General features: G+C 41.0%; 3 protein-coding genes across 6 annotated transcripts in view; all 3 read left to right on the top strand.

Annotated features, from left to right (window-relative positions):
• Positions 1-8709: 8709 nt before the first annotated feature.
• LOC6528996 lies at positions 8710-9518 on the top strand. The gene is made up of 2 exons (XM_002089992.4): positions 8710-8873; positions 8932-9518. The coding sequence occupies exons 1-2, from the start codon at positions 8826-8828 to the stop codon at positions 9289-9291; spliced, it is 408 nt and encodes a 135-aa protein (XP_002090028.1). The 5' UTR covers positions 8710-8825; the 3' UTR covers positions 9292-9518.
• A 2270-nt stretch (positions 9519-11788) lies between these two features.
• On the top strand, positions 11789-12750 carry LOC6528995. Its single transcript, XM_002089991.4, has 3 exons — positions 11789-12026; positions 12174-12431; positions 12487-12750. Exons 1-3 carry the CDS (start codon positions 11869-11871, stop codon positions 12509-12511), a joined length of 441 nt encoding a protein of 146 aa, XP_002090027.2. The 5' UTR covers positions 11789-11868; the 3' UTR covers positions 12512-12750.
• Positions 12751-13981: 1231 nt separating this feature from the next.
• LOC6528994 overlaps positions 13982-23953 on the top strand; it is a 34448-nt gene continuing 24476 nt past the window's right edge. Inside the window, exons 1-2 of one of the 4 annotated variants that reach the window (XM_039370500.2) lie at positions 13982-14075; positions 15813-16323. The gene's annotated coding sequence lies outside the window, so the exon portion shown is untranslated. Of the gene's footprint in view, positions 14351-15812; positions 16324-23953 lie in introns of all 4 variants that reach the window. The other 3 variants (XM_039370499.2, XM_002089990.4, XM_039370501.2) reach the window with 3 other exon arrangements.

Below are 23953 nucleotides of genomic sequence, written 5' to 3'. Positions count from 1 at the left end.
CTATTAAACTGCTGCTGAGTGCGGCTTTTAGTTCGTTTGTGCTTTCGACTTCCGGTTAGCCAGGCCTTCAACGAATTCTTTGTTCTTCATTTCGGCTTGGCATTTTTAACAGCAGCTGGGAAAGAACAAAATCAGGGCGGGACCGCTGTGGTTTTGACAATATAAAGTGCAATATGGAGGCAGTGTGGGTCAAGTAGGTTGAGTGGTGAAGGGTACGCGAGCCACAGCGGCGAAGGGTCAACGTAACGCAGTGTTACGTTACGCTAAGTGGGTGGTAGATCGTTGGAATAAAACTATATTTATCTCTCAGCTTAGAGTTATTAACTATTACTAACTAGACTACAAAATTCTCTTATTTAATATACATGATATTTTTATAGTTTCAAACATAGAAATAACGATATAAGAGTGTTACAGTTTATTATAATATTCTATTTACATTAGAATGGTATTTTATTTAATACCATTGTGGTAAATCAAAATTCTTCTCAAGCGTCTATTTCGGGAATTTCAAAAGGAGGTAGATAAAGAAGCAAAATATCAGCACAAATTGTGAATTGAATCATCAACATCCTGCTTACGTAAGGACACGCAATGCACTTGATGTGCCATGCCCACCCGCCCACGCAAGCCCACAGAAACCCACAAAATAAGGGAATCCCGTGAAAAAAGATGCTTAATCTCATCGTGTTTTGTCTCAGCGCACTTGGCTCGGCAAAAATACCCGCAACATGGTAAACATAAATTTCAGTGCCAAGCAGATCCTTGTCGGCATATGGAAGCGGGAGTGCTTAAGTATTTGTGCCAACACAGACGTAAAAAATCTGCTACTTATAAATTATGTTTATTTATTTATTATATTTTGAAGCAGCTGCGCTCAACTACGCACCGTTTTGTCCAAGCCAAAACGAAAGAAAAACTTGTCTCCTTTCTGGCTGTCAACGGTTGTCCCGGCACAACAATGCTCGATGCTTCATAAGTCTGAATGGGAAAAGTCCTTGCGAATGGGGCAAGTAGGGGCGGGTGAGCGGAGGACCCCCAGAAAGCGTTCAACAAATGCTGTTGACAGCGGACGTACTCCAAATTCAGGCAGCCCATTCAGCTCGCAAAGGAGAAAAGGAAAATCGGTATAAAAAAACGAAGACGAGGGTAGCAATAGCCCCAAATTGGCAATGCCAACAAAATTGGTCAGCAGTAAATGATGAAACATTTGTTGTTAATACTGTTATCAAAGTGCCAAATACACAGCGAACACAATTTTCATAATGAGCGTCCTCCCTAAGGACATCACAAGTGGATCAGGATAAGGCGGCGACCAAGTGAGTCACTTATGTCTTACGTAAGTAAGCCAATGGCTTTTGAAAAATAGTTCACTGAATTAGCTCATTTTAGTTTGTTATATCAATTTGAGCTGACCTCATAACAAAATTAATTGCAGCATTGTACTTGTGCTTGTATAAAATAAATTGATTTCATTAACTGTGGAATAATAATAACGGTAATAAGGGGGCGAAACTCACATTCACATTCGATAAAGCATAAAGCTTTTAATTCACTTCCCAAAGATTTCTGGATAGAGTTTTTAAAATTGGACAGTCAAAGCGCTCTATTATCTAATCATAACAACTAGTATCCTGCACGTCTGTAACTCTGATGGAATAATGTCTGTGAATATGCCATCCGGTAAAACCGATAAAATAAAAACATTAAGCGCTAATCGTTTCTTATCAAGACTATTTTATATATGGCAGGGCTAGAAGCGCTGCCCCTGCTTTAAAGTGCGAATCAAACGAGTTATGAATTATGCAAATAGAAATCCTAGCCCCAAGCGGATTTTACTCAGCCCCACGCTCACCAATATCTAAATCAATCATACGCGCCGTTGGCCTCATTAGGCGAGTATTAGGCCCAGCCACTTTCTCAGCCCCTTGAAAAGTGCACTTAGAAAATTACGTGTTATTTTTATTATCCTAAGTATTATTATGTCGTTATTTATTCAATATATTAGTATTCTATGTACGAGCTGGAAATACTAGTAAACCATTAATATCGCGGTAAGTACACACACACTTATTTTTTATTCTACTAAATAATGAGACCCAGGATTATATAGTATCAATACACTCTTCAGTTAGTTTTCTGTATATTATAAAAAATATATATTAAAAAAAACAGCTTGTAATTATAGCGCTTCAAACAAATTTTGTGCTCATACTACTCTCTTAACTTAGTACGTCATCGGTCTTCTCGCGATGCGGTCTTAAATCAGCTTGAAATGCTTATTAACTATCTGACGTTTCAATGGTTTGCTCGCATACCTGCCTGAACACACACCTACAAATAAACATACTTGTGCAAGCCACAAACGTACATACATACATATATGTTCTGCAAGCTGCTAGTGGTGGTCTTATAGTTATTTATAAAGCAATTATTGCCACAATTAATTTGTGATTGCATTTTGGGGGAAAGCGTTGCCCATTATTTCTATTGCTGCTGCACGTTTAATTAGTTTACAGTGAACATTGGAGACGCGCTTTACGATGATAATTATCATTTAACCGCGGCCCAATTCAATTTCGCTCATCCGATCAAAACAATGGGAAATTCAATTCGCCCTCAAGACCTAGAGAAAGCTAAACTTCCTATTTAAATGGAAATTCATATCAGGCAGAGAAAACTGTAAGACTTTAAAAATCTTTACGTGTGCGTGTTTTCCATTTTGACATTTTTTCTGGACTTGCGTTTGGTTTAACTTTTTTATACCCGTTACTCGTAGATTAAAAGGGTATACTAGATTCGTTGAAAAGTATGTAACAGGCAGATGGAAGCGTTTCCGACCATATAAAGTATATACATTCTGCCCGTCCGTCTGTCTGTCCGTCCGTATGAACGCTGAGATCTCAGAAACTACAAAAGCTAGAAAGTTAAGACTAAGCATACAAAGAAGCATTTGAAAATTGTTTTTATATTTTTTCATTTTTGTATTAGTCTTGTAAATTTCTATCGATTTGCCAAAAAACTTTCTGCCACGCCCACTCTAACGCCTACAAACCGCCAAAACTGTCAGTGTTTAAAACTCTCTCTCTCCCTTCCACTAGCTGAGTAACGGGTATAAGATAGTCGGGGAACTCGACTATAGCGTTCTCTCTTGTTTTTTTTTATCCAAGCTCCTTTGCAAATAAAACGGCTACTGAAACACTAGGCTAGTGTTACTACATTGTCTGCATTCCCAGGCCGAGTGTGTTAGGAAAAAACATTTATTATAAGTCTTTGGCACTTTCACAGTTTAGAAAAATATTTTTAAAAAGTCAATGCTGGTCAAATACCCGTAGCAAACAGGAACGGGTAGAAAAAGGCTTTACAAGGTCTCTAGAAAAACGTGACCTGAACGGATTAGGCACCCTAATAGAAATTAACAAACAAAAATAATGAATTTAAAAAAGCGTAAGTTCTTTAAAAAATTGTTGTATAAAATTGTAGATGCACTACTTAAAAATTTTAACACTTATAAAAAGGGTTTTAGTTATTAATACCACGGAAGGGGAAACAAGTGACTCTACAATCATATAGGAGCACTTAAAAAACAAATTGATGAAATTTAAGATGACTTAAACGAGCGTTGTTTGAATTTCAAAGAAACGTATCCAAGGAGCAGGCTCTGTCACTGTTTTCGTTCTCGACACATTGTGATTTCGTATATTTTGCCTTTATCGGAATCACAATTTATGCGGCCACAAGGAAGCGAGTAGAAGCCGGACCCTGGAATTGTATTGAAAAATGAATGAAATTAGAATGTCTGATGGCATTTTGAATTGGATTTCCTCTGTCCCTTTCATCGTTGGAACTTTTTTGCGTTTGTTTCTGGCCAATTTCAGGCAAACAGCGCAGGACACAGGACACAAAATGTTGTCCTCTTTTGGTGGCGCCCGCAACCTTAACCCCCTACTGCCCCCTGGACAGGGAGGCCGAAGCCGTCGCTTTTGATTGCCGTTGCATGTCAAGATTTGTCAGGCAAATGAAAATATTTTGCGGGCTGTTGGTGGCTGGTTTCCTTGATTTGTTTTCCTTGGACCCATCGCTGCAATGTCATAAAACATTATTGACATTTCAATTGTAAAAGCATTTTGTGTGTGAAATTTTGTTAGATCTGCCATTGCGGAGATATTTCTTTTTTTATTGGGCTTCCTCGCGGGTTCCTCAACCGCTCCCCAACGATTCATTAAAGTCCTTAATTTTCCTTGTTTCCCATGCTGTTTGGTCACCTTTCGGCTCACGCATAAAACTTCAAGCAAACAAAGCCAGAAAAAGCGCAACAACAAATAAAGTCAATTTTTTTTCCTCGCTTTTGTCGGTTCTTGGCTTACGAAAAGTTTTACGAGCTTATCCTGGCAAGTAAAAGCAGACGAACGGCGAAGAACGAACAAAACATGACGAAACACATACAGGACATGCCCCAATAATGCCAAACTGCAGTTGAGCGGAAGAAGAAAGGAAATGACCACTGAAAGAAATCTAATGTAAGCCAATAAAATAAATACGCAATGTTTAATATAGTAATTTAAATTTAAACTATGAATATAACAACTTTTTCCATTAATCATAGAAATAGACAATCTTTACTATAAATGAAAAATGAAACATTTAATATTTTTTAATGTACTATATACATTTATAGTAATTTTTGGTCAGCATAATTACTTGGTCTCGACCTCCCTGTACAATTTATTTCAGTGCAGCAGGTTGGGATTAAGACAACCATCTGCCATGATAGTACTCAACCCGACATTTGCTCCGGGCTTCGGCTTGGACCTGTGTCGCCGCTTTCTTTGCCACTTCAGAATTCACGGGGCCGCCAAGGTGAACCGGAAAAAGTTATAGGGTGCCAAAGGCCGTAAAAGATGCAATCAAAATCAAACTGATTTGTCTCCGGGGAGCGATGCCAACTTTTATATTTACGAGCGGGACCAAGACTCAAGTCCTCAGCATCAGCGGTCCCGCAACAAGACGAAGATGGAATACTCTCGGAGTTCATTGTGCATTTCAGGGATAAATGAATATCTGAGCAGATTGGCTGGCATTCATTGGGGACACGGGGTTTTTAAAAGCGAAATGAACTATAAAATACTTTGCCAAGCTTTGTCATATTACAATTTTCCCTACTGTTCGTAAATACCCTTCTTCGGGGAAATATAAGTGGCTTTACCTATTCTGGTGCTGCACTTAAGCCAGTCAGGATGGGAACGATTCTTAAGCTGTTACTGGGCCAGGAAAAATGTCCCGCCAACTGGACGCTTTAATTAGAAAGTCGCAGTTGTGTGAACACCAAACCGAAGTTGCCGGGGGAATGTGGAGGAGGGAGCCGAAGCTGAAACTAAAACTGCTGCTGCTAGAGTTGGAGCTGGTTACCGAATCTGGAGCTTCCTCTCGCAATGGCCGCCGGTCGCGAGTCATGAAATTTATGCGCTAAAATTGCATAATTGGGCAACGTACACACACAGACACAGAGAAACGCAGAAGCGGGAAACTTTGCACATAAATTCTGGAAGTCAAGGTAACGGCAAAAAGTTTTTGACCAAACCCCATCCCGAACTCAAGTTGAAGTCCCTGGGGTCCTATCAAATTAAACACTTTCTGGTGTTGGGTGTTGGGGCGTCTACTTATCGAAGGGAGAACCCACAGATGCACAGATACGCGAAAACAAACATCCATGTGCTCAGATGCAAGATGCACAATTCAAAGCACACACGATTCGATTTTAATTTCCTGTTTCGGTCTCCGCCACAAAAAAAGGTCCCTTGAATTCCTCCAATCCCATACAGTCGGTTGCCATTTCATTGCCTCTCTTGGAATTTGCAAATAGGAGTTTCCATGGGTAGATAAACTTCCTTTCGTTTTTTTTTTTGTTGCTGTCCTGTTGTTATTTTTTCCATGATGTTCTAAGTGAATTTTTTGTGCCGACTCCCTAATAGTTTTTCATTGCAAACTTTATTTAGTGCTCCTCGGTGGGATTGTCCTACCCTATCCGTGTTGTCCCACCCTAAGCTTTCACTGCATTTTTCGTTCGCCAATTTTTGAACATTTTTGCTATGAATTTGTGTGTCATCTCTTGCAGTATGTTTGTTTTGTCTGGTGGTGTTTTTATGAAGATAAAAAGCTCAACGATAGTCTGGCCAAATCTCCGTTGGCTTATACTCGTATGCGACTACCACTCTGTGGCTAATGGGGCTGATGGCCTAGAACCCATTTGAGCCCAGCCGGCAGGGAAAACGGCGTAAATTGGGGCGATGGGAGAGCTCTGTTTTGCTGTTGGCTGCAATAATTGTTTATTGGCATCAATGGATTTGAATTGTTATCGATTGCAGCTGGAAAACAATTATAAATGATCAAGTGTGAATTCCGGGGGCTCAACTTATGCGAAGCAGTGTGCAACATCTTTGTGATTGCATTGTGCCACTGATAAATATACATTTTTGATATTGTTTGTCTATATCGCCTTTTGTTTGCATTTTGAATGCAGCCATTCTTGAGGGTCAAGTTGGCTTGAAAATCAAATTTAAGCTGCATAAGAAGAATAATATCTTGAAGTATTGGATTCCATGCATATGATAGAGCTATTTAAGCCGGCCAACTTTTTGGACAGCCACACATCTGTATTTCCTTAAAAAACCATAATAATACGAAAAGCCTCAACATATGTATATGTTGACATGGCAAGTATACAAATTCCTTCGGAATTTCCATTAAAATAAACCTATCAGTATGAGAAATTCTCTTTGCAGCTCTCAACTTCTTCAACATGACAATGGTATTTTCTGCATTCAAAATGGCTTAGCCGTTTACACTGATTATTCCGGAAAACTTCTTATTTTAAGCTGACTTTGCAGCACAATTGGCCAACTTGACGGTCCGCCGAAGGATTTAAGTTCGTTTGGCGCCTGACGAGATGTTGCCAAAATGCAAAATAAATACAACAAGACTGAAGTAGAATGGAATCAAAGTGAAGGACTTTTCGGTGAAGGGAAATGAGCGTGGGCAAACAAATCCTGTCGCATAATTTTTGGCAAGAACGTGAAATTAATTATGCGCAGGAAGAAAAGCGGCAGGCGAATGAGCACCAGCAGCGGAAAAGGGCTAACACAAAGGACCTCGAGTAACATCCTGGCCAAGTCGCGCCAGCTGCCAACAATTTTCTGGCGCCCAACGGGAGCCGCCGGAGTGGGCAGCATTCGGTCTAAAGCATCCGAGGATTATGTTAAATTTAGCGGTGACGATGACACACAAGACACTTGGCAAAAGGTTCTCACACAATGGCCGCAATAATTGCGCGGAATTGGGAATGCCTGGTAAGTGGAGGTGGTGGTAGGGGTGGCAGGGGGATAGGTGGAGTGGCAGCGGTACAGCAGAAGGTGGCCATTAATTGTGCAAAGTCAGTGCGGCTGAAAAAAGCAAAGTCAGTGCCAAGCAGTAGACGCCGCTTGCCAAAAAACACGCAGAAAAAATATTGAAAACTCTAAAAAACTAAAGACATATTTATATGAATCAACTGAGAACTGATTAAGAAAATATATATCATAAATTATTTATTACTTGTTTTGATTTTTAAAAACTTGTGACCAACTGTCTGCTTTAGACCTTTTTAATAAATAGCAAGATATTGATATGATTTTATGTGCAAAATTATTAATGTGTAATTATTTTCAAAATAAAATTATTATTATTATAAATAGTGGCGTTTTTAGCAATTGTATCTTGAAACGTACATTTTGTTTTGAGTGAATAATAGAGAAAATGGAGTCGAAATAAAAGGACGATGCAAGAGAATAAAATGCCCTCAACGAGGTCCTTCTCCTCCTGTTCTATTTTCGTGTCCTCCACCTCTCTATTTCTGTATGCCATAAATTTGATGCTATTTTTATTGTCATTTCCATGGCAAGGCAGAATGTTTGTTTAATTTGAAATGCCGACCGAAGGACTTCCCTTTCCTTTTGGGATACCCCAGCAGTTAAATACAATTTCGAAAGTCCCGAAAAGTGCGTTGTTGTCACAGCTAGGAAATATACAAGAGACCGACCTAAATCATGCTGCTCTTCTATTTATCAAGCTCAGCGGAATTCTATGTGGAGGATAATTTAAAATAGGGGGCGGGATGGCTTTTTGGAAATGTGCATGGAAGTTGGTTCATGGGCAGTATTTTACTTACTTTAATTTCTTAATTTTTCGCGATAGTCCAAGCCGCATCGCATTAGAGAAAGGCATTGAAAGCTTTTCGTCGGAGCGGGAGAGACAACATTTCCGTTTGCGGCTGGCCAAATATTTGCATTAAATTTGGCCAAGTGGCAACGTTTATTCTGATATTATACATTTTTTCTGTTCTGCCGCTTTGCTAGCTTTCAATTGCGTTTTTGCCCCTTTTTTTTGCCACGGCACTTGATTTTCTCATTCTCTATTTCCTCTTCATTTTTCTTTACTCTGCGAATGTGTGGGAATATTTTTTTAGTTGCACAACAATTTCTTTGTTTGCTCTGTGCTTTCGTGGCGAGTTAATTTCGTATTTCCGCTCATTTAACTGCATTTCCCCCTGCCTTCCACCTCCATCTACCCGGTTGCCATGGGCCGGCTCAAAGTGCCGTGAAGTTGTTTTGGCCGCAGGAAGTTTATTTGTAAAACAGGCAACAGAAGCGAAAGTCATATGAATTGCCAGAGAGGAGCCGGCTATGAAGGGCCACTCGGAAGAAGTAAAAAGAGTTAAACTTCAGTGTATACATAGCCCTGATACACAGAATATATTCAACAAGAAAAAAATATATATTTTGTAAGTTGAAATGGAATCAGCCGTACGAAAACGCAGAGTTTCATTGCTCCAGGACAATGTGAGTGAATATTCGAGTAAAATAATTCAGATACCAAAACTAATCATACACTCAATAGAAACATGCGGCTAAACGAACCTGCGCCTTGACAACAATACCACCTCCCAGCACTCTAGTTCAAACCGTTAAGAAACCGGTGAAGAAGTTCTCTTCAGATCTAGCCAATCTTCCTCCGGTTCCCACAATCGATGCTTTTCAGCGGGGCTATGAAGTAGAATTGATATTAGACATGGTACAAAACACCCACAAGGAGCAGTTTCTCTACATAAAGTTTATGAATCTCAATGAACCCGAGTTGGTTCCTTTGGAAGCGGCCCTGCAGCGTGTTCCTCACCTGCTTTCTGATTTCTACCAGGAATACGTCCAGGCCTGGCATCAAATGGAACACCTTACGAATGATGTACTCCCTCAAAATTAAAGAGAGAAATTAAACACCATTAATGGAGTAAGAGAAGTGCGAAACTGCCTCGCATTTAAGACGCTACCTATTCTGCAGTCTCGCGCCGAGTTTTAAATAATTTTATGCCTATTTGGCTCGTACAGCTCGCAAAATTTCACACCTCAGCCATCAAAAGTTGGGGCGGACGTGCGTGCCAGAAGTTTCTGCCATCCGCAAATAAAGGATACAGAAAATGCTTTAACAGAGGTGTAGAGTTTCTTTTTGAATGGGGGTTGTTGGTTTGGTTATGCTTTTAATAATTGTACTATAGCGTAAAATCCTCATATTTAAATACAGTTATGAAATGAACTTATTTTTAAAAAAAACATTGATCTCTTCGAATACTTTTGATAATTTGACTTTAAATTATATTTCCCACTTTTTGTTTTTATCCGTAAGCCCCCATTATTCCGCGCCCTTGAGTAGTCTCATAAAAATTATATGTCAAGCGTAAAATCTCGGGCAAAGCGAGTTGGCGAGAAAAATTGCTTAAAGTTGCAAGATACAAAGAGCTGGGCGAAATTTTTGGAGAGAAAGGCAAGGTTCTAAATGCGAGGATGTGAATGTAAAATGAATGTGCTGTGGATGTGGATCTGAAGGAAAGTGCGAACGTGAATTTAAAATGATGTGCATGCGAGGAATTCGATTATTTAATATGAGAATTTGATTCAGCATCTCTGCTGCGAGCTCAGAGTCTTTGGCAGCAGGTGCACTTTCCCCATACTGGAGACTTTACGACGACCAACTGTGCATCTGGGCATCTGCATCTGCATTTTTATGTGTGAGCGGAAGCGCAGTATATTTGTTTAACTTATGTGTGTCGGATTCCGTTCATTGCACGTACTACCCCCTTTTACCCGCCACTTTCACTGCCACCCCTTCATCTAAGAGGGCAAAACGCAGCTTTGCCTTTCGCCGCCCCTGTTGCAAGCCAGCTGTTGACTTTTATTGTGGCTTGACATTAATTTGTTAAGTGCACCATGGCTGCCTGCCCCCGAAGTTGATGCTGCCACGCCCCCAGAAAACCTTGTAAAAGCCAACTGGGGACGAGAGAAACATGAAGGTGAGAAACTTGACTGTCTGCAACATCTTTGCACTGCGCTATCAGGTTCTAAAAGTAGCAAATGTCTGCTGAACCAGGTAACACTTTTACTAAGAAATTTCTATAAACAAAAATGCAGTTTCATATTCTGCGTTAATTTGGCCATGAGCTAAATTTTGTTTCTATTTTATCGAAGGATGCAGTTTACTTTAATTGCAAAAGTATTATATAACTTTCTTATACGTTCGATATAAATTGTTGTTCTCTGAGCCTTTGATCAACCCTGACTTGGTTAAGCGGAGTTTTTTGCAATAGGTTTCAAGCTCGGCGTTGGTGCAGGACTTGCGGTCAGAAGCCTTAGTGTCGTTGTTTTTAATTATGTCCAATGCACTGTGAAAATGCTTAAAAATGCAAATTATGCGCCGCAAAATGCACCGGCTGCAAAATGCAACCCCATAATTTATGAGCCACACGAACCCCTCCGCCAACCCCGATCGCCGTGCGCTCATTTTCTGCATCACTTCCGTTTCCGCCAATTCTCCTCGACGGCCATCGCATTATGTTGTTGAACACTCGGCTTGGTGTCATCGACGACCCGATGTCGACTGTTGATACAAGGCGTCTGATATGCGTAATCACGGCAATAGATACACTCCTGGCCAAGACTTTATGCTGCACTCATGACTGGAGTCGTGAGTGTATATAAAGGCGATTTATTTTCCTAGGAATCACTATGAAAAGATTACTTTATTTAAGATTCAAACTCCTTTAAAATGTGATATTGCTCACAGAGAATATTTTTTTGTAGAAGTATTTTTCAAATATACTAGATATCATAATACACATTAAAGTAAAAGTACTTAATTTACCATCATATAAAAAAATCATTTTTAAGTTTTTTAAGGAATTTTATTTTTTCCTAATTAAAAGCAAACTCCCAAACTTTTCTGTAATGCTACTCGCGCCGCCATATCCACACACCACCTAATCGTAAAAGCAACTTGCACACATTCATGCATGGACACTCGTAGTCGAATGAACACAATATTTGTTTAATTAGCTCGTATTAATGCCGTTGCAAGTGCAAATAGAGGTGGCAGCTCATTATGGGAGACGCCAAAGAGCCAATCAGCCATTGTTATTGGCCATTGTAGTCGGGTTGGCCACTAAACACACCGGAACACACCGCCCACAAGGCCCCCCCCTTGTACATTTCCACCGATGACCCACTATTCGAATTTCATTTTCATCGGCTATTGATTCTGAAATCATTTGCCTTCCCCCGCAACAAATCCGCTTGTGAATTCAATTGTGGCGCTTATAATAATGTGCAACGACTGCCAGCACCACGCTGGCTGCTTAATGATGTGATTTCTGTTTTTGTGCACTGGGGATTATGGTGAGCTGGGCTCAAAGGTTGAAAGGAATTCACTCTGAGAAACATTTCAGATCGCACAGTAAACTTTGTTCACATTTTTACTCACTGTTCCGGCACTCACACAATCACAGTCAAAATGGCGTGCAAAAAGAAAACCAAACTGTGGGAACCAATGGGCAAGGATGAATTGAAGAGTACCACACAGGCGATGCTCGAGGAGGGCGCCAAGGGTTTAAGGACGATTTCTACGCAGCAGAAAAAGCTGGTCAACTTTCAGTCGTTCAATATGGATGAGTGAGTGAAAAATTAAGCTATCTAGAAAAATAAGGGGTATATGGAAGTAAAATGCGAGTAGAAAGAAGTGCAGCTTAAGGTCCTTTCTTTCGATACCCATAATATATGCAATTCATATAGGTAAACGTTTACTAAACTTTTCCGCAGTCCCCGATACGGAATTTCAATAATAGAGGACAATATGGAACCCCCCATGTTGTCGAGCTACACAAGACAATACTCCCAACCGTATCCAAATCGTTGTAAGCCCTTTGTTCAAAAGACCGAAACGCCAGATCCCCTATTCAATCGTAAGCCGAAAAACGATTTTGAGTTTACCACAGGGCTGGATTTTAAGTTTCTTGATGATCATATGCACAATCTTTCCGAATCACGCAAGAAAGTAAACTTTTTCAGGCAACTAAGGTGAGGTATCTAATCCTAATATATTACAATAATTAAAATTTATTGTGCTACACAGGAACCAATCATTTCTTCTGTATTGACATGGGCAATACATTTTCGATTTACAAAAACTTAATTTGTAACAATTTGAGTCCATCATCGGCAAAGTCACGCAACGTAGCTCCTATTTTAAGAGCTTTCAATTGTGCCATGATTATAAATTACCCCTCATTATTTTCCGAGAAAAATGTGTCAATTGCATTTTCTATTACCCCTTCGTTTTCGATAGAAATCAATTAATTTTGCATAAATAAACTCGATTGTCAGCGTGGTCAGGGAAGCGGCATGTGCTTGACTATTATTAGGTTATAGCTGGTACACTTTTCTTGGAAAAATAGCAAGCAAATTGCAATTAATAATGCAGAAGGCAGCGAGCCAAGTCCGATACTTGGCCATTTCTGCGATATTCGCCGCGGGCACTGCCATTGCTGCCAATTTGCATAAATGCTAGAAGAGCTCTCCCGTTGGCCACTGCGATGTCGGGCAGGAGGAGGGTGGTGTCAAACTAATGGCAGTCTATGACAGGGATCTGATTTATTATTCACGGTAATTAGTTTGGCCTCCTTAGTGTCCGAATGAAAGCCAATAAACCAGGCTGACATGCCGTTGCATTGATTTTACCCCGAGGAAAGCGCGCATAGGCGATAGATTTTCTTCCGGCCTCCAGCACCATGAACATCGCCCCAATGGAGTGACCAAAACATAACAATCTCCGGCAGACAAGAGCATGAAAGTCGGAATGAATGTTTCGAGGTGCCCGTGAGCGGAGGAAGGAGCTGAGGAGACTGTTGCCTGGGCATTGTGACTCTACAAAGCGTGGCGGAAACTCGTTGTCCTTGCGCTGAAGCTGTTCATCAGGATCCTTGTGAAATGGAACACTAAGGGTAGAAGTTTGTTTTGATGTGTATTGGAAAAATGAAACTAGGGCATGCAAATTGTATGTTTCACCAAAACTAAATCATATAGTTTGCGAAAGAAATTTTTATTTATAATTAATAAATCATTATTCTTATGTGTTGTAATTCTATTTTCACATTAACTTTAATATGAGCACTGTGACTTTCTGCAATTCATCCGGTGGTATTATAAAAAAATCAAGTTTTCTACGATGGTAAGTGAATTGGTCTTATCGTCGGCTTTGGCGCAACCAAAACCTGCTTGCTTGCCTGACATTTTGGCACATTCCTGCCAGACGCCTGCCCACATTCGTCAGCCGAAATGACAAGTCAGCTGGCAAGGATATGGAGCGGGGCTGCAGTCTGGAAGCCGATAAGACCTGTCCCCCTCCGAGCACCTCTGATAAGAACCGACATTCACCGCGGCACATGGGTCCTTTCACCAACGAGTAGTGCAGAAAGCCACCACACACCAATCACCAACGAAAGCCGGCTCTCCCATGTGCGACTGCGTTGCCCTCTCTCGGCTTATCCTTCGGCTCTGATAAGAGCCAGCTTCGGGCAATGGCCGAGGCCCAGTTCGGGTCACCTGCTGGCGTACCTCGTTGCCCTAAGTCAGTTTACTCGGGAGCGCGGCGGAGTTCGTTTAGTGGCGGGCCACCGGTGCGGATACTTGACTTGGTCCAGAGCTGCCAACTGAATGTGTGAGGTGCCAGTGACGACGAGGACGACTGCGAGTGCGAGTATCGGCAATCGGGCTGTGTTATTTATCATGCAAGCGGCAGTCCTACCGCAGATCAAAAGTTTCGAAACACCCAAAAGTGTCAAGCAAAGACGGCTCAAACAGAAATTAAAAAAATTAAAAATATATAAATAAAACTCAGTCAAAGTTCATGTGTGCGCGTGCATGTGTAATTAATTTTTGGCATTTAAATTGGCCGACATTGGGGCTTTAAATCAATTTGACAAATTTGCATTTTTCTGGTGGGTGCAAAAAAGGGAAGCCCGAGCAAGGGCAATTTCATTTACAAATTACAAATTGATGTGGCGCCCGGGGAAGGGCCCGAAAAACAGCAGCAATCAAGGGTCGTCAAAGGGGGATTGAGGATAAAGGACAACGCGGAGGCCTGCCAAAAGTCCTTACGGCGTTTCCTTTATTCCGTTTTCGAAATCGTTTGTCTGATAGGCAGCAACGTGTTTGGCTCGGAGGATTTAGTGGATTACGGGGGTCGTCTTAAGGATTAGTTCTTGGAAATGTGCAAGCTATTAATCGACGGGTTTCCTTGTGAAGCCAACTCTTATACCGGCACCAAGTCTCGCGCTTGGATGCTTAATAAGTGAACCCAGTACGAAGTTTATGGTTTTGATTTTCTCATATCGTATTACAATAGTAAAAATTATTTTAAAATGCGTGTGAATAAATTGGTTAATTCGATCAATACATTTCATGTTATAACACTTTTTCATTCTTTTCTTTTTATTTCAACCTTAAATATATTTCGTTTTTATATAATATTAATATTACAACATTTCATTTGTTTTTTCATACCTTTCAAGACACTTTATTAAGGGCCTTAATAAAAATACTGAAATTATTATTTCCTGTTTCATCTTTTTAATATCCTACAATTAACGTAACCTCTGTAACTTCTTTATTGCCTTGGAGGAATTAATGTTATACGCCAACTTGCCAACATTAAGAATTTCATAACTGATTTAAATACTTTATCCCGCATATTTCAACCCATTTTGTCTACTTGCTTAATGTGGTGCAAAGAAATCTCGCATTTACACTACAACGAAGCAAGCGTAGAATAGGAAAATGGGAAATCGGGGAAAGCTGAGTGGCAGCAGGAAGTAATAATAATAATAGGTACAAAATAAAGGGAATGAGCTAAAGAAAAATGTCTGAAACGTGCCTCGTATGCAAATATTTGCAAAACGCAGACTAATAAGTGGATGAAAGGACAGGCGACAAAAGTGGCCGGAGACAATGGGCCTTGTCAGGAAGGAGAAACTCAGCGAATGTCTAGGTGTCAATGTGCCGGTGGCAAGTTTTGTATGCCTCTTCATATTTAAAAATTCCTTCAGCGTGTTTGGTGCATCTGAAAAAATACGCTACTTTTTTCATAAATTAAAGAATCATTTCTCCCCCATTTATAACAATAACAGAAGTCTGTCGACGACCTCGACACTCCTAAAAAATGCTCATGTGCTCTCGCCCTCAAATGGGAAAAATGAAATAAATTTCATTGCATAATTCATGGGGCATCGGGGAGCAGGGGCAAGACAGGCGCTTGCCATTTTGTATGGTCATAAATCTTTTGGCATATGGGCTGCCATTTCGCATCATCATCAGAAGCGGGAAAGAAATGTGAAATCCGTAAAAAGCACACATGGAAAATATTTTAAAAATTAAATTTTTATTGTTCTTCCTCATCGTTAGCCAAATGCCCATAAACAATTCATCAAAAAGCGAGCACGCAAACGAAAACAAACAACAGATATTGTTTACAATTGCCTAAAAGGGCAAGAGACAACCAAATAAAATAGTTTGCAAATTCATTCCATGACAAGTGTCTAAAACAATAAGCACAAAACGTTTTAAAACTCCACCCTCCCTGTCTATCTCAAAATACAAACAATACACGGCAACAGCAGCAACACCACTTGCAGAAGCAGCAACAACACGGCGGCAATATCAACATCGTCAGCTGCAGCAGGTTCAGTCAGTCGGTCATCAACGAAAACAACAATGCAGGCTACAACTATGTTCTATGGCTAATACAAAAGCTACAAACATCAAATCGCCAACAACAACTAAGCAAAAAGTTCGCCAAAGCATTTGATGCTAAAAAAACAACAAGAAAACCTACCAGCAGCAGCCACATCAACATCGGCAACACTTTTACGAGTTGCAAACTACCTTGTACAACGAATTTGTATTATTGCACAAGGTAAGCCCTGGTCCTTTGCTACATTTTATTTAGAGTTCACTGTAGGGGGCGGCAAATTGCTGTCCTTGGTCACCTTTGGCTGGCAAATCGAGCAGCAAAATTTAATAGTAGTTGCTCCATTTTTCAGGGGTTGACAGAACCTGACCTATCGCAATTTCAGATGAGTTGACTGTGTACAAAACTTTGTTCTTCTTTGCAAACAGTTTAGCAGAAAGAATGGGGCGAAATACCACCTACAATAAAATGAGATAACTTTAATTGTTCATTTTTAATAAGGATTTTTTACGTAAGCATCTGGCTAGTTTTTGAGGGCGAAATATATAAAATCATTGAAATTTTAAGCACACTTTTCCTACACTGTTCAACCTTCAAGTCCTGCTTAAGTGGTGCCCACATTTAACTGCGGGAACAAACCTTCCAAGGGAAAACTGATAGATAGTAATTAAAGCGTCTTCCCTTAAAACCATAATCCAAAAGCCAACCCTGACTTGCCAACCTCCTTATTATGTGACCCAAAACTTGTGGCCAAGGAAAGTACTTCTACCGCACTTTATATATTGGCCAAGGCAATTCACTCGCTCGCAGCTCAATTAGCCCCCTTATCAGGCAGTCTGTAGTTGGGTAGTTGGGATCCGGGCAAATCCCCGTAATTAAATGCAAGCCACATGCTTGGCTGACTAACCCACATCCTGCAGCAGCAGCCACCACAGCCATCGCATTCCTCTCGAACCGAAGCACTTGTCCAACATATATACATCATCTCGCAGGCGGCGGAAAATCGAAAGAAAAACGCTGACAGGCGAACGAGTGGAAAAAGTTGCCGTTCAGCTGCCGCACGGCAATCCCCTTCTAATTTTTCATAGCTGCCTCGCTCAAAGTCAAAGCAAACACGAGACCAAACTAAAAGTCGGAGGGCTACGAAATGCATATGCATACTGTAAGTCATACTTAACCCATCGCAAACACATTTGCCGGCACTCAACTTGGATTTTGACTTCGCTCATCTTTCATCTCGTGTCCAAAATTCAAAATTCCCATACGCTGAGCGTGAAAAATGGCTCGAGATGGGCAAGAGCATCCAAGCCCCCTTCTCCGCTGACCTGCCAGCCGATCAAATATTTGCGTAGTAAATGGTTTTTATTATAAACTGTGTAAACCTCCATCTAAGAGGCTCCATCTTCGCAGCCGCTTTTTTGTTTTTTGTTTTCTGTTTTTTCGCTGGTGTCCAATTTTCATAAAAAACGCCGTAACAAAGTTGTTGAAATATTTGCCAAGCTCCCTTTAAGTGGGCTGCTTAGTCTGTGTTGGCTGGTCAGCAGTTGCCCATGTGGCGTATGCGTTATACACAGGAATCAATTAAATTATCTGCATGCTTTTAATTAAAATTCTCGTTGAGTTACATAATTGAGTCAACCCTTTTATCCGAGCGTTTTCTTTGGGTATGTTCGCTTATGACGTGCATCGAAAAAAAGATAAATAAATCCTGTAGAGATGCCAGAAAACTGCTCAAATAAACTTACATCAAAAAATTAAAAAGGTTCAATATGAATGACCGTAAGATTATTTTTTTTAGTTTTTTAAAATTTAAATAAGTTGTAATTTACTTGAAACTTTTTAATGTTTAACCTTTTTTTTTCTTTTAAAAATTGTAACTATATAAAAAACAGCCGAAACCTTAATGAGAATCAGTTTTGAGTATCAGAAATAAAAATGACAAGTTAAATTTGTATATTTAATGGATGCTGGGTAGCACAGAGTCGTTAAGATCCTTTTAAGCCCATCAAAGTTAACAGGCTTCTGCCCTCTTGTATGCCATGCCCCTTGTGGCCAGCCGTTTTCATTTTTTCCCCAGTTCTGATCCCCTCCAACACTCACGTAAATAAAGCGCGAAATTTAAAGCTTGAATCTCATTAAAATGGTTTTATTGCCAAGGCAAATGGCGGCGGAGAGAGGGTCGCAATGGTTGGGGAGGGATGCGAGATGCTTCCAATTCGTTACACATTTATTTTTCACCCGTCCATAGTTTCATTCCAATGGAGTCGACGCTGCGGGTGTCAATTTCATTGCACGCTGCTCACTTTGAAGTTGGCCAAAGGGGAAGAGATTGTGGTTGTGTGGGGAAGGGGCTTGCAGTCGGGGGAGATACAGTTGCCTTAGCACAATTGAAATCGATAGCAGAAGAGTGAAAAACTACGGGGCGTGTTGGGAAAACCGCTCAAACTCAATTTGGATACTTCCATATATATGCGCTCGTCCTTTTTTGGTTACCCATTTTCCGGAGGAGGGGCGAACCAATAATTTTCATTCCAACTTGGCATTTTTGGCGGCAGCCAGACGCAGCACAAGCAGATGACTTCTTGCCTGCTTTGGGAGGGGATTTTCCAAAGGCTTTCCAGCAGCCTTAGAGAGAAAAAACCGTTTAAGTGGAAAATTACTCTAAAATAGACACAAAATGCTATTTGTGGGTGACTGGCCAACTGGCAGCAGGGGGCATTTCTTTCTCATGGTGAATCGAACGGAACAGTACGGTAAATGGGTAAATGGGTGAGAATATCCAGACCTGTTCCTGACGTCATGAACTGCTCTTTGTGCCAGCCAATGCACTTGGGTTGAATGGGTTTGGCTAAGTGGAGTGGAATCGATGGAACACATGCGGCAGTCAATAAAGACGTTTGGGTATAATTCGAAGCTTGCCTTTCCTAAACGAATACTTCCATTTGCAATAAGTGAATTTACCGAAAAAAATTATTATTATTATAAATCAGGGAATGCGCGGTTAAACAGGATCAATATATAAATCTATATATTTCTTGTGAAAATACATTTCCTTGACGTACATTTTACGTAGTTTAATCCCATTTCCATCTCGACCCGAATCGGATACATTTAATCGGCGTTCTTTTGGCAGCTCTTCGAAAAATATTTTTGTTCGTTTTTCCATTGCTTACATATACTCGTATACTCGGAACAACAAGAGCCCATTAAAGCATCATTCAGCCAGTGACAGCCTCGTTTCGTTCCTTCGATTTTTCCACTTGACAGTTCATTTTGCAGTGAGTGACATCAGCGGAAAACAAATGGCCGAAATAAAGAAATGTCCAGATGCAGATTGTAAAGGGCCATACAAAATGCAGCAGGTCCAAAATAGTTAAGGCAAAAGTGGTATGCGATGAGGCATTTAATTGTTTTGGGAGCAGCAATGGAGAATACAAGTTAGAGTAAAGTGCAATTTTTGTGTTGACACTTGTCTGCAGTGGAAAGGGAAGGCAAAATGCAGCTGCAACAATCAAAAGTAAATACAAATAACAAGTTCTGTGAGGCAGCCACTTATGCATTCTCCATGTCCCGCGTTTCAGACAAGATGCGACACTGAAAGAGGTAGCAGCTGTGAAGGAGACTGAGATGGCAGTCTGGGCTCAAAACAACAAGGCAGACAGACCGTGACTGCACATACGAGGGGCAGTTGAGGGGCGAAGGAGCCAGTGCATGAGCAGGCTCATCATCATCCTCATTATCCGCAGCCGAGCAAAACAAATCCTTATGCCACTACATATCCTTGTGCGCTTGTTCATGTCCTGGCCTGTGACCCCTCATTCGCCCTTCGTTCATTCTATCTTCCTGGCAAAGGGACAATGCGATTCTTCTGCACTTTTTCCTCTGCTCGCTCGTTTGTAAGTAAAATCCTTTTGGCTCAGCATATGTATGCCCATCATAAAAAGGACAACAGGAAAATGTCCCCGCCCACTCCTTTGTCTGCCCACAGTTCCACCATTCTGAGTAGTTATTTAGGTAAATATGAATACGTGCATGTCTCTGCGAAATGCAAAATAAACCCGAAATGCACTTCCGCCTTAATGCGTTTTGTTTTGGACAAGGGACAAGCCGAAATGGATATTAGTTTGGTTGATCCCGGGAAGCCCTGGTAATGCCAATCCCCCCATAATTGCGTGCTATGACCCCATGAACCCGGGTCCGGATCCCAGATCCCAGATCGGAGGGTAAAATGTGAGAAATTGCTGCAAGTTGGCAGCTTTTACGGCACGTACCCGACTGCTGCTCCCAATTTCCGCCAGAAATATAGCACCGGTAGAAGTTCGCCTGGGAATGCAGAGTCTCGGGCATTGCAAAATGCATGGCACTTACCATACGGAAATGATTTTGAAAAGCTGTGGGATTTGGACCCCAAATGGATGCTCCTGGGATTCCGATGGCAGGCGTGTCTGTTTAATTAGCAATTGTAGCGATTATTGGATTGATATTGGTTGCTTTGTGTTAGCTATGTTTTGAGGCCTTTTTTCTTTAGTGGAAAATCCATTTCACATGGCTTTTTAAATCACATTAGATATTTAAAGACTGCTAAATGTGCATAAATCAAAACTAGCTCTGTCATAACAGCACTCACTTTATTTGCTATTTATGTCAGCTGCTGTTTACGTTAAGTGCCCCTAATTTTGAAGCTTTCCCACCTCGTCAATTCTATTAAATCTCCCGCAAGTTGATCAACGACATGTCCCGGCCGCATAATCAAGTTAACTTCTGCCAGCCCGGTTTTCATTGCAAGCACCTGCAAAATGGTATCCGAATCGGCGAAGACTGGGGCAAGGATGACCTCCTGACTAACTACTAACTATGTTTTGGAGTCACATTCGCACACCACCCCACTTCTTGCTCGACTAATTCAGGTTGGTCGTGCGTGTTTTAGTTTCTGTGTCAACGTTTTGTCGTAATTTTCCCTATCTAACCGCATCAAGTGTGTGTGCGTTTTATGGGGGTATCCTACGTCCTACATCCTGGCATTTTGCTCTTCGCTCTCATTTCGCTGCTTCATTCCGGGGTTTGCTCAGGCGCTCGGTTCTACCAATTAAGTAAAAAATATAAAACGCTGTCAAGGACAAACAAATGTGCATTTTAATTAAATTTTTAGCTTGAGCGCGTGCCATTTCTTGCCACTCATTTCTGCTGGCTCCTTTGCTTCCCTTCCCTCTTCTCGGGCCATTTAAAAATTTGCGAAAATGCGTTTTGCATGCAATGGCAAAGGGAATATCAAGTATACGCCTTGCAGCCTGTCATAAATCACTTTGGCTGAAATGCTACCAAAATTGTGCGTCTGCTAGATGGCCGCTGGGCGTGGCCTAATGTAACACTAACTGTAACTGTGCCAAATGCCCAAGCACTAAATAAAATGGCTACGTGCAAAGTTTTTGTCCAAAAGCAGCAGATGTAGCACCAAGCAGCGAAAACAAAAAGAAACAAAATAACAAGCAACCAGAACAAACGTTAGGAAAAGCAAACAAATGGAAACAAAAATATAAGCAACTTGCCATGGAATGAAATTCCATTTCCCAAGGAGTGGAGTGGCGTGAAGTGATAAAGCGTGCCGAGTAAGAGATACATATTAATTGCTCTTCTGCCACAGGAGCACCAACAGCTCTGTCTGTTTTTGTGTTGAAATGCTAAACAGCAAAACTCGTGTTTGTTGCTGTCGCTGGGAAATCTGAAAGCAAGCAGAGCAGGAAAGGCGGTGGAAACTCGAGGAGATGCTGGGAAAAGCAGAATAGTCCAGATGGTTGTCAAGGATCGTAGTTACAATGCTGCCGAGTAGAACTTCTACTGCACATACTACAGATTTGAAATAAGAAGATTACCCAAATTTTTACGCAAACTTATCATTCAAATGTAAAGATATTTGCGAAATCATTCCCCAAGAATTTTTTTAATTGCAGTATTTTGTATTATCGTAAAATACGGGTGAAAAAAAAGATTTTAATATTTTTTAATATACCAGAGCTCAAAGGCCCACTCTGAAGATTATATTAATCCAAGTTTCCGCTTAAGGCAAACTTCTGGCTGCTAATTTACGCAGCGACAAAGTTGACCCTAGATGCCTGATTTATCCAGTAATCCCCGCCGTGATTTCGCGCTCCTCATTTGAACTTATTTAAGCCGGGCTCTTTGTCGCATCAAATTCAATTCGCCTCAATCAAAACTTATCCCTTTCATGGCTGCCACAAAACATTTGCTTGCGCCCTAACACTTGGGGCAACTCGCTCCATTGGCCATGTCATTTGCAATTGCATCATTGCGGAAGAAGTCATTCTCGTCCTGTCGTGCTTGGGGTTTTTCCCTTGGCGTCTCTATCGCTGCAGCGTTGTCTTGTTGAATTATAGCACGCTACGCACTTAATCATTTGCGTTTTCCCAGCCACATCCGAAAAGTTTTTGCATGTCTTGGGTTTAGTCCTGTGCTCAGTTGTTGCTGGCAGGATTGCTCGGCAGCCGGAGCAACCGCAGGGAGCAGGACACGAATGTTGTCCTAGTCAGAGTCTTAGTTTTAGTTTTGGTTATTTGTGTGCGTGCTGCGAGTCCTTGTCAAAAGTAAGCAAGTGTCGCGGCGGTTATCTGCCATCTTCTTCCCACGATTTCGGAGACCGGGACTACCCCAGTTTTCCTAGTTTTCCGTTTGGTGGGTCAACATTTCACAGCGTCAGCAACCACAATGAGCCACTTGAGGAAAGTTTGCGAAAAACGAAAACGAATTTAACTAAGAACTTTTGACGTTTGGCGACTGGAACCGCAGAAAACATTTTTACTCGGGGGAGAGTCAATAGAACGGGCTTAGACAAAAACTAACCGAGGCGTGGGAAATTTACACTAAGCGCTTCATGTGTTGGCCATGGGTAATCTTCTGGAAGTATGTATCTTCTTTGGCCAAAACTTTTCTAGATATACACTTTTAAAGGGAATTGAGCGATATGAACACTTTTGAAAATCAGTTTTTCTGTAATTTTGAAATAGTATTTGCGTTTTTAATTTCCAATTTGTCCTATAACCAATAGGTTTATTTATCAGTTTGTTATAGTTCCAGTGTAGACTGGACGGTTTGAGTTGGGCATACGTGTCGCTTGATTAACATTAAAGTTTTCACGAAAAGTGCGAATTAAGCTCGGCCAAAGAAAACATAAGTTTTTGTGGGGTAGCTAGCGGTGGAAAAGCAGACGGCAGTCGAAGACACGCAAAAGGTTGCCCCAGTATGGGCAAAGGGAAAACAAGAGAGGGCGGTAAAGGCGGGGAAATGCTGCCGACTGTTGGCAGCGTTTAAATCAGATAAACACTCTTTGTTTTTCCTTCGTGTTGTTGCTGATATTTTTCTTGGTATTGCGTTGTTTTTTTATGCGGGTATGTGTTGTTTGGGGGCTTTTTTTCGGCCGAGGGTGTGCCAATCTTTTGCTGGTGTTACAAAGCTGCAGGCGGCAACTTAATTTCTCCTCATTTTTGCTGCTGGCAAAAAATCCAGAATAAATAAGACATTTGCTGTATTTATTGTTATTGTTGTTTTCTTGCTGTTGCTGCTGCAGATATTTTTATCCCAGCCCTCAAAAAATCTCAAGTTTGGCGAACGATTTTACCTCCCCAAGAGGGTTCTTTTTATGGATGTGGTGTTCTTTTCTGCTTGTGTAACCTTATTAATTCATAAGCTTAGTTCGTTGTTTAACAATTTTCATACATCATGGGTGTTCACGTTGACGGAATGCTCAGGCAATTGCGAGGAAAATTCGAGATGGAGAAAACACTGATAATAATGCGATTGCAAATTGATTACAGCTGACTGCATTCGCGGAAGGGAATGGAAA

This window comes from Drosophila yakuba, chromosome 2L (genome assembly GCF_016746365.2).
Source record: "Drosophila yakuba strain Tai18E2 chromosome 2L, Prin_Dyak_Tai18E2_2.1, whole genome shotgun sequence".
In the NCBI taxonomy this organism is placed as follows: domain Eukaryota; kingdom Metazoa; phylum Arthropoda; class Insecta; order Diptera; family Drosophilidae; genus Drosophila; species Drosophila yakuba.
Note: the sequence above shows the minus strand (reverse complement) of the source record. Positions and strands in the feature narration are given on the sequence as shown.